General features: G+C 40.6%; 1 protein-coding gene across 4 annotated transcripts in view; it reads right to left on the reverse strand.

The window, feature by feature from the left end:
* The window catches only part of LOC124146824 (transducin-like enhancer protein 1), an 84,524-nt gene that overhangs the window by 64,481 nt on the left and 1,898 nt on the right, over positions 1–18,145 (reverse strand). For all 4 annotated transcript variants that reach the window (XM_046517300.2, XM_046517298.2, XM_046517297.2 and 1 more), the window contains exon 2: positions 5,253–5,350. In XM_046517300.2, the coding sequence (XP_046373256.1) occupies positions 5,253–5,350 (98 nt within the window). The remainder of the gene's footprint in view (positions 1–5,252; positions 5,351–18,145) is intronic.

The raw sequence follows: 18,145 nt of genomic DNA on the forward strand, positions 1-18,145 counted from the left end.
TCACACAACCAGGTCACACAGCCAGGTGACACAACCAGCCAGGTGACACAGCCAGGTGACACAGCCAGGTAAGCCAGGTGACACAGCCAGGTGACACAACCAGGTGACACAGCCAGGTCACACAGCCAGGTGACACAGCCAGGTGACACAGCCAGGTAAGCCAGGTCACACAGCCAGGTGACACAACCAGGTGACACAGCCAGGTGACACAGCCAGGTGACACAACCAGGTGACACAGCCAGGTGACACAACCAGGTCACACAACCAGGTGACACAGCCAGGTGACACAACCAGGTGACAGCCAGGTGACACAGTCCGGTGACACAGTCAGGTGACACAGCCAGGTGACACAGTCAGGTGACACAGCCAGGTGACACAGCCAGGTGACACAGTCCGGTGACACAGCCAGGTGACACAGTCAGGTGACACAGCCAGGTGACACAGCCAGGTGACACAGTCAGGTGACACAGCCAGGTGACACAGTCCGGTGACACAGCCAGGTGACACAGCCAGATGACACAACCAGGTGACACAGCCAGGTCACACAACCAGGTCACACAGCCAGGTCACACAGCCAGGTCACACAGCCAGGTCACACAGCCAGGTAAGCCAGGTCACACAGCCAGGTGACACAACCAGGTGACACAGCCAGGTCACACAGCCAGGTAAGCCAGGTCACACAACCAGGTCACACAACCAGGTGACACAGCCAGGTCACACAGCCAGGTCACACAGCCAGGTCACACAGCCAGGTAAGCCAGGTCACACAGCCAGGTGACACAACCAGGTGACACAGCCAGGTCACACAGCCAGGTCACACAGCCAGCCAGGTCACACAGCCAGGTCACACAGCCAGGTCACACAGCAAGCCAGGTGACACAACCAGGTGACACAGCCAGGTGACACAGCCAGGTGACACAGCCAGGTGACACAACCAGGTCACACAGCCAGGTCACACAGCCAGGTCACACAGCCAGGTCACACAGCCAGGTCACACAGCTTGACCACCAAATCCATTTTATGCCTCTTATGACAAGCAGGGGTAGCCATTGGTCATATCCAACTAGTCTGTAGGTCATTCAGAGCTAGTGTCAAATAACCAAATTTGTAGAAAACTATTCCGTCTAGACTGTTTCTAGTCCCGGACTAACGGACTAGTTGCCGTGTTTATCCCTGACAAGTAACAGAGTCCTGGGGACCTATCCCAACCAGGGTCTCTTACAAATGCTAGATATATTTATCCATCACATTTTGACAAATCCACCTGCAACACTCTCAAATAGCTTCTATTTGCTTAGTTTTTATCAACCTTAATTTCATTAATTCCTCTGTGTAGTTTTGACATACTTCACAGAATACTATCCAAAGGACACAACTTCCAATGTTTACACATCACTGCCAATACCTCTGTCAGCTCCCTGAGGAGAATCTCATAGTAACTGACTGCTGTACACTGTCAATAACCCATGTTCACATATTTGTATGAACATCCCACTGGGTACCCATCTATACAACAATGTCAACTAATATCACTGAGAGTAAAAGAAACTAATAAAGCCAATATATTTGTTAAGAGCCATCCGTCTGGACTATGCACTAAGGATTGTAAATGTTAACAGAAATTATTCTGCAGTTAACCATCTCTTATTTGTGCAAGAATATATTTTCCAGTTGTTCAAATTCAAAAGCCCTGCTATCTGTGCCCCTCAATCACAATGTTATTGTCATGGCACAGCTGTGATAGATAGTAAATGTCGACATTAAATGTCGACATTAAATGTCCGTATTCCAAATGGTATGACCATTACAGTATTACAATGTTCACAATCAAGTACTGCACGCCCTAATGCACATGTAGAAATAACCATATATCTCTGATGTCAAGAGAATGGACCGTCTAATGAAACTAGAACACCATATGGTGCCTTCTAAATATCAATTTTGAAATTAGAATTTCAGTGGTTTATGAGGTATTTCACACTCAACACAACACAGAGGGTTTGAATTGTAAAAGTCTCCACAGTTTACATATCATTTTGAATATTTGAAAACTGTTTGTAAGAAAGCAATCAACACAATTGAAAAAAATTGTAATTTAACCTTGTTGACCTTGACCTTAACCTTAACCTTGACCTTTAACATTAAAAAACTTAAATGTATGACCTTATGTATGAGTGAACCATAATAGATGACAATGAATAAGTTATGAATAATTACTTTTATCTATTGAAAACAGACATATACCTGAATGGGCAGTAATGGACAGTGTCCTGTATAATCAGACAACTTGAAATAAATATTCCTAATGTTTAAACATTTAAACTCTGCTGACCTTGACCTTTGATGTAAGGAAGACCAAATCTAGCAAAATGGGGACCTACTTTGAGACCCAGAGTTTCAAAGCTGGAAAAAAATACTTTATTTTAAAACATGCTATTTTTAAAGCTTTATGAGCTATCATCCTCCAAATGTACTAAACTTTACTAATTTTGCCAGAAAATTAAACTCTCTAACATGTGCAACAGGCTTTCAGTTTGATTGTCGACTCAAGACAAAAATAGCAGTTAAATGAGTGAGGACGCCTTTAAGCTGCTCTTTGCAGTATTCCAGAAATATCTCAAAGGGCACCCAGAAATGGATTCACACATTGGATACATATGTGGGATACCAACCTAGACCTTCGGTGTGACCTATCGATGCTATAAAAAGCAAATACATGCAAGTTCGGCCCTATGTCCCACTTGGTTCACATTAAAGAAGAAATATCTTATTGCACATAACAGGTAGTAATACTTAGTAACAACATAGTAAGGAATGTCATTAAAATGAAACCTTATAAACTTTGGACTAAAAACGTTTCTGACACCATTCACTTATCATAAAGATGTCAAAGTTAAACAACTGACAAGAGAACCTGGAAAGATTTTTAAACTCCATGATAAGGATTTCACTTGTAATCCATCAGAACATGAAGCATATCAGTTCATCAATGACTGGGCACCACAGAATTGAATACCGACAGAATAAAATGAAAATCAAAGATCCAATAGTGAGAAGTTGATATTTTTCAAAATGGTCACCTCATGAAAATAAGATCTCATTAAGTGAAATTGGATAGCAATCTCAAATTATGCCCCAAATCTGATGATGTGGCATTGAGAAGCTTGCAACAGTAAGGGATATGTTCAGTTGTAACTGATGACTAGCGCCCGATATCAGACTTCCATACATTCATCACTCCTTCATACACTAATTTGAAACTAGAACCAGATTAAAAAGGATGAAAAAGTTGCTTCTCTGTTTTCACTTATAGTTTTCATGAGCCCAAAATCTAACTGGCATGAATCAGCCATGTAAATTAATTTTAAACATTTACCAAAATAGCAAAAACTGTCATTTGACTGCATCTGAAGCTGAGACTCTAATTCACTAAGAGTATAACAAATTAACCAAAGTGGCCCAAACAATTTAATTCAAAATCCATCCATAATAAACCTTTTTATTCCTAATCAAATGTAATCGATTATGTTAAATTACTGAGTTCTGCCAACCGAATGCCTATTTGGGAAACTCACAACAAAATACGCCTTCTGCTTTTACCCATGATGCATCTTTTAGTCCCTTAGTGACCTGATCATTGATTTATTAGTCATGAGCCCAATTGCATGATTTGCACCAACGGACAATGGTAAGACACAACACTGAAACTGACATGACATTTGACCTCCGCACCAATGTCCAATTCCGAATCGGTGGTCCGATCATGCATGACCGAACATGTCGGATGACCAATCACAATGCACTACCACACTGATTGACTCGTCTCTGTAAGGTAGACGCGGAGTCGCATGTGGATAAAGATTTACCGTTTCTTTGGCAGACCACAATTATTCCTGACTGATAGTTCAGCAGTGGAGACTGTAAGTGTTCCTGAAGGTCCACACAACACAGCCAAGCTTTGCAACCTGTCTGTACTGAATTACAGTAATTAGGCCCTGACAAGCATCATGGCGTTCACAGCCCTGGGGTTGTTATAAAGTCTGCTTCAGTGAATTGACCGGTTGTAACTCGACAGGGCAAACCTCGTAATAATGGCCTTTAGCTAGAAGATGTGAGTTCAATGCTGAAGCTGACAAGTGCTTCAAAAGAATAAACATGTTCTGCTCTGTGGGCTCTGGCGGGTTTTTCCCTGAGTGGAATCTTTCTCTGGAGTTCTTTATTTGATGTTCGCATTTATGTACATTTCAAAGACATGAAACGTGTTGAATACTGGAATCTGTGTTTAAGGGGTAGTTTGTTCATCACTGCAGTTTTACTTCATTCATTTGTTCCAACGGTTGGCGGTAGCAGATTCACATTGGCTAATGTACCAGATCAGTGTATTCTGACTTTCAATAGGAGTCAATATTTGGAAATGAGGCAATAGTTTTTGCCTGATTACAAACATTGAGTACTTGCTCTTCATGAAGGTTAATCACACATCTAAAGTAATTATGTGTTTGTTGCTTAATGCCTTAGTCAGCAAAATTACCAGTTTGTTTGATTGACAGTACATTGACTTTGATGTGGAAGTATTATTACTTCATGTATATAATGTAAAACTCCATCAACTGTGCAATATGTTCCAAAGTATAAAGCAATAATAAATCAAGTATAAACACTGATTTGTATAAAAAAAATAAAAAATTGTATCAGTTGTCAGACAGTTGTTGATGAAAGGACTAGTCGATTCGGATATATCACACACCTGATGTGCCCTCAACCATAAAAGTTGTTGTTTTTAGCTGTCTGACAAATAGAGTGTGAACAATCGATTCTGACCCAGACAAACCAGAGGCTGATAGCATGAACACCTGATTCATTTACTTTAGTTGCCCTTTATGACAAGCATGGGTTGTTGAGGACCTATTCTAAACTGTGTCCCGCTTTAAGGGCCCCAAACGGCTGATAAAATTAATCAGCTTTTTAATCAAAAGCATTCATCAGGAATGTAATACTTTTTTAAACAAATTAAAATCAAAATGGAAAACAGCTCCTCATTTTTTAGGAAAAAAAGGACAAATTAAAAATCACATTTAATAACCTAACTCAAATAGTTTAAGAAAATTAATCTTGTTCATCAAACATGTCAAATTTTCATTACAATTCTTTGAAGACCCAGAAGCACTCAAAGATTAACTTTTTGTAATGGCGGCCATGATGAGTGTGTGATGATCATGGGGCTGTCAGACAGGGGCCATGCTTGTTCTTACCTGTGATACTGGGCTTGCAAAAAGCTGAATTCCTCCTTCACCCGATCACATGACTCCGACACCGTGAACTTGAAAGGTTGCCCTGGCTGAGGGGGACCCTGTAGAAGAATGAGGGAGAGCATTATTGACAGTTTACAAACGCATTATGTGTTATTAGCCTGAACTTGGTTAACCTTAGGCTCTATAATGAAGTCAAAGGGCCACAGTAAGATAGAGCAGGTCGTACTTATCCCTGAAATATAGGCACAAAGAGATTAAAGCTTGTAGGGTGTCAAGCTAGCGTTATGAACACTATACATTGTATAGGCCAATATGTTTGTATTGAAGGCCAGGATTCGATGGATCATGTGGAATCCACACAGGGGGCTCATTAAACCAAATCAACCGAACAGCTGTTAAAGGCTACTATACAGACCATGGCCCAATATATATCGTCCGTGTCCCAGAGATTTCGAATACTATTTGTCAATGAAGCCCATCTTCCCAAGGCAAGGGCGTTAACTGACTATAAAAGTCAAGTTTCCACCCTTGCCAAACTATGCTCAAATTACAGAGATACATTTTGGCTGGACTAACAAGTCTATACAAAGTCTAATCAAAACACGTAACGAAGAAGACATCCGGTTCCTGAACATGGATTTCAACGTGCAGATTTCGGTAGACTGTAGGATTTGCAAAGCATGTGTACCGCCAACTCTGCGTTGACAGATATATTGCATATCTTTTCATTAAAGGTGCTTAATTGATTTGATGCATTTCGTGGGGTAAGACTCAGTTTATTACAATATAGATCTTGATTATCGATCAGAATGTCTTGACAGGGCACTGCCATTTTGTTTGAAGCAAATGCAAGTGATATGAGTGATGGAATCTGATTGGTCAATAGGAAGGACATAGAATGGACATAACTCGTAATAGCCACTGGTTGCTACGATCGAGGCTGGTAATTCCAGCATAGTTCGGCAAGGGTGGGAACTGGACTTTTAAAGGTAATTAACTCCCTCGACTCGGGAAGATGATGAAGCCAGATAAAAGCTGTATATTTGAGAGTCAGTATTCTTGATCTATCAGATGTGCATTTGCTGTAAGGCTGTAACCTCGCACTTTGTCATGAAATTAGCATGACAACTCAACATGTTGCATCTTTAAATTGAAATAACAGTACGGAAATTCAAACAGAAGTAGAAGATTGTGTTAAATTATGAAAAAGTGGCTTGAGGCTTGCATACTAACGGATATATTTCCATTCATTTCAAAAGATTTGACATGTCACCCCCTACAAACATCCCCTTAGGACCTGGGGAAGAATATGTCCCCAAGTCCCAATTTCCAGAGGACTACATTGATAACTCCTGGGGATTCCTGGGTAGCATTGGTCCCAACAACCCTAGGCTGGCCGTTGTTTGTTTGTTGTTTAACGCCGCACTCAGCAATATTCCAGCTATATGACGGCAGTCTGAAAATAATCAAGTCTGGACCAGACAATCCAGTGATCGACATCATGAGCATCGACCCACGCAATTGGTATCAATGACATGCATCAACCAAGTCACCAAGCCTGACTACCCGACCCCATTAGTGGCCTCTTATAACAAGCAGTTGCCTTTTACGGCAAGCAAGGGTTGCTGAAGGCCTATTCTACCCCGGATCTTCACAGGTTCGGTCGGTTGATGGTGTGTCATCATACCCCTTCCCACTTCACATCATCTTGTCATCCTGTACCGACAGAGGAAGAACATTGCTGTGTGTGTTTCCTTCTTCCTCTGCTTGATGAAATACAACATACTTAGTCCAGACAGACAGTGAACACCCTTCATGGGATTCTGACACATGAACAGCTAAAGTACATAGATGCCTTAACAGTTTGTTAAAACAAAATAAAATATTACAAACAAAATATCTCCCATCTTACATTTTTTTTAAATCTTGATGAAAAAAAATCATTTCCTTTTATCCCAATCTGCATCCTTGGAGGAATGAATTACAAATATTACGCAGTTAAAGTGAGGGGAAGTTGCCAGGTTATGAATTAGATGAAAATGGTTTTAATGAAGATAAATTATTCAATAAGAGTGCTTCCTACTTTGTGACTATCGAGGCCTATCTCTGGGTAGGGCATAAGTCTCAATCTACATATCTAAAGCAACATCAATTATTAAGTATTACTTCCCCGAAAGTAGTGATAATTCATCATTTAGTTCGGGTCACTACGCTGACATACGAATCTTACCACTGATCCTCGTCGTCTATTACGAAAAGCTTAAGTTACTGGGGACACATTCTACCCAGAAACCCCGGCGGTTTCAATGATCTTCACATGTCAACCATGGCCTGTTTCTCCTACATGCAGTAAAGTTGTTATTTGACATTACAAGTAAAATGTTTGACAATACTATCAATGTGTTGCACACATGTCAAGCCATTGCAGTCACCTGCTGCATGCACTGGAGAGACTTTGTCTGGTGGAACATGATGTGGGTAAGCTTAGAAGCTTAGGGGATTGTTAGAAGCTTAGTGTGTGTGAGTGTGTGTGTGTGTGTGTGTGTGTGTGAGTGTGTGTGTGTGTGTGTGGATTGTTAGAAGCTTAGTGTGAGTGTGAGTGTGAGTGTGTGTGTGTGTGTGTGTGTGTCTTGTCTTTGTCTGGTTTAAAATTTGTTTATTAGTGCACTGAGATACCATGCCGCAGTTCACATGAACACATACTGACTCCAAGCTGACAAGTCCTTGTTTAATCCCCTTAATGCCGAGTCCCAGGCAAGTTAACAACAAGTACCATCTTTTAACATCTTTTGGTTTGACACGGCTGAGATCGAACCCCCAACCTTTCACTCTCAAGGCAGACGCTCTATCCACTACATCATGGATGCTGTCGCCTGTGCCTGGATTGCAAGCAGGTGGGACAACAGTATAGTAAGCTAATCTTCATGTTATTGTAGAGGCGTTGTGTAGCCTAGTGGTTAAAGCGTTTCTTGTCACGCCGAAGACACAGGTTCCATTCCTCACATGGGTACAATGTGTGGTACAATTCCTGGAATACTGCTGATAGCAGCGTCAAACCATACTCACTCATTCACTCATGTTTTGTGCTAGCCACAAGCCTGAGTTTTATCACCTTGTCCACATGACCATAAGAGGTTAACCTAGCTGTCATGGCCAGCTGACAATGTAAGAATGTCATCAGTGGGAAGACTCCACGCCTGTCTTGGTAAACAAGACAGAAAACAATATCAATAACAATTAGGAGATAGTCCTATGGCACTACAATCACACAATATTAGATTTCAACAAAATGATTGATATTGGTATTATAATTGTTACTTTTTTTAAATATCACTTTTATTAAAATCGTTATCATCACCATTATTAAGAACTATCATTTTTGCATTCATTATTATTCTAGTAATTGAAAATATTAAATAAAATATAAATAAAAACTGTTATTCTTCTTCAAGTAATTATCATGATAATCACATTTTTATAGCTATTGTGATATTATTATTACTATTATCAACAACGATAATAATAACCTCCCTCTCTCACAACCTCTGTGGAGACACGATTTATATATAGGTCGTCTACTTTCATCTGATGTGATCTCATCCAGAACGTTATACAGACATATCGTATTACCATCGCAACCCACTATCACCGTGTGACGTAAGTGTTTCATCTGCTATCAGCTAATCCGCGGGTGATCATCTCTGTGTAACACTACGCCGATAGTAGAGTGATTAGACAACCGATTTACTCACTTGTTCAAGCGTGTCATTCCGCTAGAAAGAGGAGATAGCAACGGTCGAATCAAGTTACCGCTGCTTTTATCAGTTTAGGGAAAATTACCACTGATATAACGCTGTCATAATGTTCTCTAATTTCATTATTCATAATTCAATTCTCAGTTTAAAATATCGCCAGTAATAAAAAACACACCCAAGGCCGCACTGTTGGCTGGATGTCGTTAACAGAGAACAGACTGCTTGTTCGGAAAGTAATGTTCTTAAAACACTGCGTATAAAATTTATCTTTTGAGTCGAGGGGAAAATCAAGAGACGAAAATCAAATTAGCATAGCTATGAAGAGAGCCATTTCTGTTTAGATTTTTAAATTCGTTAGCTTTGAAGGATGAAAAGGGATTTAGAGTGTTAACAATCGACATATAAGAACACACGAATAAAACTTCAAACATCAATGGAGAATTTCAAATCGTAATCGCATGAGCTGAAAAGACTCCCACTGTCATGGGTCAAATGAGGTAAACGTTGCATCAGTATTCATCCAGCTAACCTAGGAATCAGTCTGCCTACAGATGCCTCTTATACTCGTCTTGGTGGTCAAATAGCTGCTATTTGTCGGCCATTCTTGCATACATTGTCCTCGTACAGCATGCCGTCAATGGTATGTTCGTGTATGTGAATAGTGGGAAGATCTAAAAATGGCGGACACGGTTTCGCGAGTTACGACCTACGTATACAGCGAACACACTTCAACAGTGTACACCTTTAAACAGTCCCGTGGAGTTTGTAAAACTCATGTTTTACTGTCACTGTCTTTCTATTGTTGCGTGTTTGATTGATACATCCCTGCCATGGTCTAAGTTCTGGGCTTGTAGTTGGAGAGAATACGTAAAGAGGTGAAGAAGCCAGATAAAAGTAAAATATACCAACGCAGTTTAACACACTTGGGTACTTCGCCACTTTCACAAAGTAAAGAATTAAACAAAAACGGATGGCGAGAATGAAACGTTCAACCAACGGACATGGACTGAACAAGTCACTAAATGTACACGAATTGAAATACTCAACAAAACGTTGACGGGTTAAGTGAGCTGGGTTTTACGACGTTTTTAGCAATATTGCAGCATTATAACGGCGGGCACACCAGAAAGTAGACGGATTGAACAACTCGACAAAACGCACATGGACTGAACAACCTACCAAAACGTACCCGGACTGAACCTCTCAGCAAAAACAGACTACGGGAATGAACAATTTGACAAAACGTACATGGACTGAACAACCTACCAAAACGTACCCGGACTGAACCTCTCAGCAAAAACAGACTACGGGAATGAACAATTTGACAAAACGTACATGGACTGAACAACCTACCAAAACGTACCCGGACTGAACCTCTCAGCAAAAACAGACTACGGGAATGAACAATTTGACAAAACGTACATGGACTGAACAACCTACCAAAACGTACCCGGACTGAACCTCTCAGCAAAAACAGACTACGGGAATGAACAATTTGACAAAACGTACATGGACTCAACCACGGAACAAACCACACATTGACTGAACCACTCAAAAAATGAACATGGACTGACCCACTCGGCAAAACGTACATGGACTGAACAAACCATACAGGGACTGAACCACACAACAGAACGCACGAGGAGTCTGAACAAGGCGGGTGAGCCATTCCGCCAACAGCGGAGGTCCAATGCACAGCCTTCATCCCGTCGTCGACTGAAAGCGATCTATGCGGCAGTGATAAAACACAGACCACACCACTGGCATCGTGTTGCATATTACCTACAACAGATAGCACTATCACATCGTCCATCAACGTCGCTCCCACATCAGAGCAACAGGTGCTGCAGCCTAACCCCCCGAATTGAAGGCGATCATAAATCGCAGAGCTATAGTCGAGAGCCTTTATTCTCAGGAAGGCCCGATAGATCGGCGCTCTTAGTCATCGTTGAACTATGCTACGCTAAATTATACCTTTTGGTATTTGCAATCATTTTAATTGAGGTTCGTCGTTTTATAAAGTAACTTATTCTTCGCGCATTGATAACCATCTGAGCGAGGCGTGGGTTGTCATATCCCACCTGTACATTAATAAATGTGTGTAATCGACGTTTTCATACGACTTACTAAGAGTGGCTTTACATTATGTATACAGATTGATAGCAGGAGGTCCTCATAAAAATCACGACCCAGTACGACCTCAGAATATATCAATATTTATTTTTTATAGTCATAACTTCGAAATATGAAATCAAATTGCTTTGAAATGCTGACAAAAAATAGAAGGACGATAGAGATGTGTTGTAATAACGAATAGGTACAAGTATTGTCATAATTTGATAAGTCACACACCGAGAGACAATTTATTTCAGTAACAGGCCACAAGCCCATAACACGTTAATATGGCATGCTAAATCACGCAGGCGGGTGTAAAGTACATGTATGTAACAATTTCATTCATGAAAAAAGGTACATGTACTTGGCGTTTCTTAATTTGTAGGCTTTTGCTAAAAACACAACCACATTAAGGACAAGATCATCACCTGTTTGCATTAGCTGTGTGAATTTCATGAGATGGAAATTCAGTGTAATACTGGATAGTTGATGCTTTGAATGATAATTCTGTTATATTACGGCATGTCAGGTTGGCGTGACGGGAATCCCCGATGTGAGAGAGGTATATTATTATAACTAGCATGGTGGGGTGGATCACGTCTGGATAGATTTCATATGTAGGGTGAAACTCAGGATGTGGTAACACAATTTGATGTTTGTTGTTTTACGCCGCACTCAGCAATATTCCAGTTCTATGACGGTGGTCTGTAAATAATCAAGTCTGGATCAGACAATCCAGTGATTGACATCATGAGCATCGATCTACGCAATTGGGATACGACGACATGCATCAACCAAGTCAGCGAGCCTGTTAGTCGCCTCTTACTACAATCATCGGTTGCTGAAGACCAATTATCCGGATCTTTATGGGACACTAAACAATACAATGAAGGCCACCAAGGGATAACACTGCTGCTTGACAGAGGGTCCGATAAGTGTGTATTGGTACGACATTTAAATGAATTATACATAGTTATGTGAACAATCCCTCATACACGTATCCTACCCTCCCCCATCACCTCGTAACTCATTTCCCAGCGGGTTTTTTCTGCTCCCAGGGTATTTTAGATTGATTTTCTATGACAGAATTTGGGTGTGTTGGTCAATAAGTTTAATCTTTCTCATTTTTGTTATTTAAAAACGTAAATTGTTTACATATTAAAGACTACCATCTGACCAATTCAACCTCTATTTTAATCCAATATAATTGATTATTCGTGTTTAATAGCTCAGAAACGAAAATCTTGCGTTGTCTCCGTTTTGGGGCAAGAATCCCCAATATTCTTTTCTGGGTGTGCTGGTCCACTTTGTGTAGTCAATCGCCTGCTACGTGTTATATCGACCCCTTTCAAAGACGGCATGCGATATTCAACCAAAAACATTCCCGAAAAATGGTATATGGGACCATGGTATATGGGACCAATGATTCTTCCGTTCCCACGTAGACGTAGGTACGACGGATCGACTGTAAACAGCTAGCGGTAATGTTCAGAAGATTAACTCCACACTAAAAAGTAAAGCCATTTTCGTATCATTTCATCCCATTAATCTTTAACGTTAATGTTGGAAAGATAACGACCATATCTATCAATTATTGCTGCAGTAATCTTGTATGAAACCTAGGCCCAATACGTCTCGGTGACATCTGAACGAGAACTCCGGATTTGTAATGTGTTTACAGCGAAAAAACATTGACTGGCATTAAGTGTCGCCATCAATCTAGAAACAGTCGATTTGAGTGGCCATTTTTTCGCGAATTACACACTCCATCACTACCACGTGCTTCTAGTTAATGACAAGATGGCGGCTCGGAATCTTCGGGGTTATTCATTTCAATATGGAATGTTTACAATTCTCGTGACCCACGTGGGTCTTTAAAATAATAATTGGTCCGATTTAATAGTAACAAGATTTTTTTAAAGGATTGTTTACATACAGTTGCAAAAATAAGGTTAACGCGTGTGTGTATATATATATATATATATATAGTTGAATAACTCTTGTAGCTAGCTTTGAAACTTCCGTTGATTCTAGTTATCACATGAGGGTTGTATCAATAATCACTTTATAAAAAAATTTAGTTACGATTGCATGAGACGCCCCTTAAAATGTATCCGCTTTTATCAGGACAAAACGACTTATATCGTGTACATTGGACATATAGTGTTAAAACACAACATATTTCTCTCCTTTCCTCTCCAGTAATAATTCAGACTGTATGAATGTCTAACCAACAAAAGAAGTCTAGATATGATTTTTTATAGTCTCCCCCATCGCAGGTTATGCTCTCAAAGCTTTTACGATTAATGAACCTTCGTGTTTTGAGACGGCCCCCTGTAGTCGTGTCAATCACAGCCTGACATCCGTCCCCATTAATTAGGCAGCATTTATCGATACCTATATGTTATAGCGATTATTGGACGTCAACAGTGTTTTCTTGTACCAATTAATATATGATCAACAAATGTCATGATCAAAGGTCACAGACCTCTGATATTGATGAAAGGTGATATACGAGCGCTGATAAACACCCATGTTGCTGTTATGACGGATTCAGCTGCCTGCTGATGAAGGAGAAATGAGAAAGATGTCTTTTATTGATTCGCTGTTGCGTATTTTTCAGAAGATGAGCTCTAGGAGTGTCTTAAATAAAAGTCGATGCGTTGCATGCTGCAAACACAAACCGTTGTCAATCACATATATATGTATTGGTATATGATATATTGGTATTTCTCCGTCCACGAAATTGACTGGATCGGAAGAGGAGGTGAAGCCGATAAGTGACTGACTATATATATTGGGAGACAAAATTAAATCAGTGGGCAAATTGTTGCGAGTGGAGTGCATGGGTGGATGAGAGAAAAGGGGTTCGATAAATATTAAATAGACTAAATGTCTGTGGTTTTACGCCGCAATATTCCAGCCATATGACGGTGGTCCGTAAATAAACGAATCTGGACCAGACAATCCAGTGGTTGACATCATGAGCATCGATCTACGCAATTGAGATACGACGACATGCATCATCCAAGTCAGCGAGCCTGGCCACCCGATCCCGTTAGTCGCCTCTTACGACAAGCACAGTCGCCTCTTTTAGAGTGAGGGTGGTAGAAAGTGGGTGAATGGTTGAATAGATAGATTGAAAAATAGATGGATGGATAGAAAAGGGTGTTAATAAATAGACCAAAAGATAGACAGATAAATGGATTGATGGACGGTCGGGCGGATGGACAACGGACAGAGGCAGACAGACATAAATGAATTCATAAATAAATAAACAAAAACAAGTGGATTACTGCCACTTCAAACAAAAAAAACCGACACTGTACAAGCGCAATCAACAATCAAGTGTCAACACGTCTGCATCAATCAACAGTCAACAACACGAGGTAAATATGTAAATAAAGAAACCGACATTATGCCGCGAGGCATTGACTGCTAACACAAACAGTTCCACGCACTCTCATTAAAGACATATGTTAATGCAATAGACATCGACCCGCTTTTGTTAGACACACACCGAGTGTAATCGATTTCACCCACGAGATATAGTATAGACATGTTGTGTGCAAACATTCAACACTAACGCATAAGAAATCTCTAGCATGTCACAAGATCCCAACTTGAACTCCAGATCGATAATCGATCATTGTGAGAAGGAATCAATCAATGTACATCTTTCTCTTTATGCATGCTTAACGGTAGTAGCTGACGAGAGTGAAGGCAAGATGGCACGACTGGCTGGTCTGATTGAACAACTCGTCTAGACGGGCTGCTTGAGCTGATGGGTGTCGGGGGGTGTTGTTGCGTCAACACGGATTGACGTGGGGGGAGGGACGGGGGTTGCGTCAACATGGCTGTATGAGGGTTCGAGTCGATAACGCTTGTTGTTAAGTGTAATTGAGGATGTTACGTGTCTGTCGGACAACAAATGAGGCATTAATAAAACGCATGGAGACACTCCAAATTTGAAATTAACATTTTATTGATAAACACTTATAATTGTACAATACAGAGAAGGAATAATCAAAATCATTGGGAATGTTATAATAGGGCAAACATTCTGTGAAGACACTTATGTCCTGTACGACAGGGAACGTTTTATCACTCCAGTGAACTCAAAATGATCTTAAACAATGATATTTTTTAAATTTTTATTTTATTTTTATAGACGTTTTTCTCTGCATAATAAAGGTACAAACACACCAAGAAAAAGTGCACGATGGATTAAAAACGAAAGAATTCAAGTTCATGTGTTTGACAAGTGAAATGTCGGTGCTTCACACGTGTAAAGCAAGTTTGTGTAAGCACTTCAGAGAATGACCACACGCAGTAGACAGTGACTCGTCCGACTTAAACCTTAATCCCTTGTGCGTTCAATGACACTGGCGAATGGGTGCAAAACACGAATATAACACTTTCCTCGCTGACATCTCCTCTCGTCATCGATTACCTCATCAGAGCAATATCGGAAACCAATCGGAGGCGGTAATGGCTGATGTTGTAGATAACACCGCCCGAGACAGACGGACAGGGATCAATCACGTGATGTCATCACAAGCGTGCACCTACACTGAAGAAACATGACGCATAGCACATACATGGCGTGTAGTTATTACTTGTGTGGCGTGTATGACAGGCAACGGTCGTGTGTTCTTTCCAGCCATGCCACCAGTCACCTTCAGAACAACCACTTAGGGGTGTGTTACCATACAACACCAGGTAGGTGTGTTGTAGATGGCAACCACTGACACGTGTTGTAAATGGCAATCAATGACACGTGTGTTGTATATGGCAATCAATGACACGTGTGTTGTATATGGCATTCAATGATACGTGTGTTGTATATTGCAACCACTGACACGTGTGTTGTAGATGGCAACCATTGACACGTGTGTTGTATATCGCAATCAATGACACGTTTGTTGTATATTGCAACCACTGACACGTGTGTTGTATATGGCAATCAATGATACGTGTATGGTATATGGCAATCAATGACACGTGTGTTGTATATTGCAACCACTGACACGTGTGCATGTTGTATGTGGCAACCATAGACCCGTGTGTCGTATATTGCAACCACTGACACGTGTGTTGTATACGGCAACCATGGACACGTGTGTTGTATACGGCAACCATAGACACGTGTCGTATATTGCAACCATAGACACATGTGTTGTATGCGGTAACCATTGTCACGTGTGTTGTATATGGCAACCACGGACACGTGTGATGTATACGGCAACCATAGACACGTGTGTCGTAGATGGCAACAATTGACACGTGTGTTGTATACGGCAAAAATAAACACGTGTGTTGAATATGGCAACCATTGACACTTGTGTTTTATACGGCAACCATAGACACGTGTGTTGTATATGGCAACCCCAGACACGTGTGTTGTATATCACAACACTACACATGTGTGTACTCGTGAGGATTCCAGGTAAGAATATTGGTTCCCAGCAACCTATGTTTGTCACATAAACAACACAAAGAGACATGAATGTTTATGTCATAAAAACAACTCAAGAGATCATGTCACATTGCCTAGAATCACGAATGAATATGTCACATATACAACACTAGAATATCATGAATGTATGTCACATTAACACTAGAATGAGGAATGTATTTCACATAAACACTAGAATGAGGAATGTATGTCACATAAACACTAGAATCATGAATGTGTCACATAAACACTAGAATCATGAATTATGTCACATAAACACTAGAATCATAATGTATATGTCACATAAACACTAGAATCATGGTTGGTCGGTTGGTTTGTTGTTTAACGCCGCACTCAGCAATATTCCAGCTATATGACGGCGACTAGAATCATGAATATGTCACATAAACAACACTAGAATCATGAATGTCACATAAACACTAGAATCATGAATTTATGTCACATAAACACTGGAATCATGAATTTATGTCACATAAACACTAGAATCATAAATGTATATGTCACATAACACAAGAATCATGAATGTGTCACATAAACAACACTAGAATCATGAATGTATGTCACAAAAACAACACTAGTCACGTTTGTTTGCGTCATATAATAACACTGAAGAACACCACTTGCACATTGACATATGTCATTAACAAGACATCCCCACGCTACAGCCGTCATCACCTCATCTCCGTGTAAACAACACGACATATTGTTACATACACTGGAGTACCCTCAGCCCTGAAAGACGAATCTACACACAGGCGCTTACTATATTACACGCAGTGTTTACCACATCCGAGTCAGGATACTCGCAGAACCCGACCATAAAAAAGAAGGAATCAAACACGAGAGAAAGGCGACTCTGGCGTATGTTACAACTGAAAACCAACGTATCGAGATTACACAAATGATTTACTTAAATTACCAACATAACGTCTAAAGAGAAAACGAAAAAGATATTCATGGCCACAAGAGTCATATTTACGACATTTGGGTATATTTCTTGATGGCGATGAGGATGATTATGAAAGTGATGATGATTATGAAAGCGATGATGCATCACTGATTGGTACTCTGACGCTGGTCATCGCCAAGCAATATCATTCCCTTTGAACAGTCGATATGACCTATATAGTTATTCGTGGATGGTGTTCACCCTTTTACTGTTAACTTTACAGTGAACGAGCCCGTGTATGCATGCAAGTACCGTTAGCACCTTCCTGAATGAACTCATCTGAGCAACATCATTGAATGAAAGGTCAATATCGCCCGCATGGATACTTCCCCATGTGCTACACATCACTGCCAGTCAACCAGATACTCATATTCCAACCAACAAGCACACGTGCGTGTGTGTATGTGTTAGGACGTCGTGACGAGTATAACAGTTTCTCTCTGCGCGGATGGTGTGATATAGTGTTGTTGTCATGGGCAACAATTCGCTGTTGACCTTTCAAACTATGACACCCCACCTGAGACATGTGCCTTCCTCTTCATAAATCAATGTCCATCAGACTTCACAAACCGTCTGCTTGACCTTATTGACCACT

This window comes from Haliotis rufescens, unplaced genomic scaffold (assembly GCF_023055435.1).
Source record: "Haliotis rufescens isolate VD_foot unplaced genomic scaffold, xgHalRufe1.0.p SCAF_1, whole genome shotgun sequence".
In the NCBI taxonomy this organism is placed as follows: Eukaryota; Metazoa; Mollusca; class Gastropoda; order Lepetellida; family Haliotidae; genus Haliotis; species Haliotis rufescens.